Source organism: Saprolegnia parasitica, assembly GCF_000151545.1.
Source record: "Saprolegnia parasitica CBS 223.65 unplaced genomic scaffold supercont2.1280, whole genome shotgun sequence".
In the NCBI taxonomy this organism is placed as follows: domain Eukaryota; phylum Oomycota; class Saprolegniomycetes; order Saprolegniales; family Saprolegniaceae; genus Saprolegnia; species Saprolegnia parasitica.
In genome coordinates this window covers 1,631-2,386 of record NW_012157674.1, presented here as the reverse complement: position 1 = coordinate 2,386, position 756 = coordinate 1,631, and the positions used below count along the sequence as shown (strand labels likewise).

Sequence of the window (756 nt, the reverse complement as noted above, 5' to 3'; positions counted from 1 at the left end):
GCGCACGAGCACCGAGATATCCGAGCCGGACGTGCTAGATTCGTCATCATATGAGAGCACCAATAGTATCGTAGATAGCTACCCTTCAGCTTGGGAGGCGAGGTAGGTAAAGTCGTCGTCCGAGAGGGTGTTGGGCGTGTCGCCAAGGTGGATCTTGAGCATGACCTTGCGCGCCTCGACTTCGGGAAGCGGAATGTAAATGCGCTTCTCAAACCTACCGCTTGGATGAGAATCCTGCGCGCGGGATATGACATGGTACCGGCGGCGCATGGCCGGGTCGAGCTCCCACGGGACGTTAGTCGCGCCAAGCACGAGGATGCCGTCGTGCGAGTGACCGACGCCTTGCATTTGCACGAGGAACTCGGTCTTGATGCGCCGCGTCGAGTCACTCTCGCCTTCTGAGCGGTTGGAGCAAAGCGAGTCGATTTCATCGATGAAAATGATTGATGGTTTCTTCTCCCGCGCCATCTCAAACAGGTTTTTCACCAATCTAAACACGAAATTTGGTCGTTCAATGATGGGCCATTGAGGATGCAATCGCAGTACCGCTCGCTCTCGCCTTGCCACTTGGAGACGAGGTCGGACGACGAGACGGAGAAGAAGGTCGAGTCGGCCTCGGTCGCCACGGCTTTGGCCAAGTACGACTTGCCCGTACCCGGCGGCTACACGCATCACGATGAGACCAGGCACATGCGAGGATGGAGCGTACGCCGTAAAGAAGGATACCCTTCCATGGCCGGCGCTTTCCAGTAAAGA

General features: G+C 57.0%; 1 protein-coding gene across 1 annotated transcript; it reads right to left on the bottom strand.

Annotated features, from left to right (window-relative positions):
* Positions 1–754, bottom strand: SPRG_18355 (hypothetical protein; the record flags this gene model as incomplete). The annotated part of the gene is made up of 5 exons (XM_012357979.1): positions 1–34; positions 83–214; positions 260–490; positions 547–662; positions 710–754. Coding segments are annotated over 5 exons (558 nt in total), but the record flags the coding sequence as incomplete, so codon positions are not given.
* Positions 755–756: the final 2 nt, after the last annotated feature.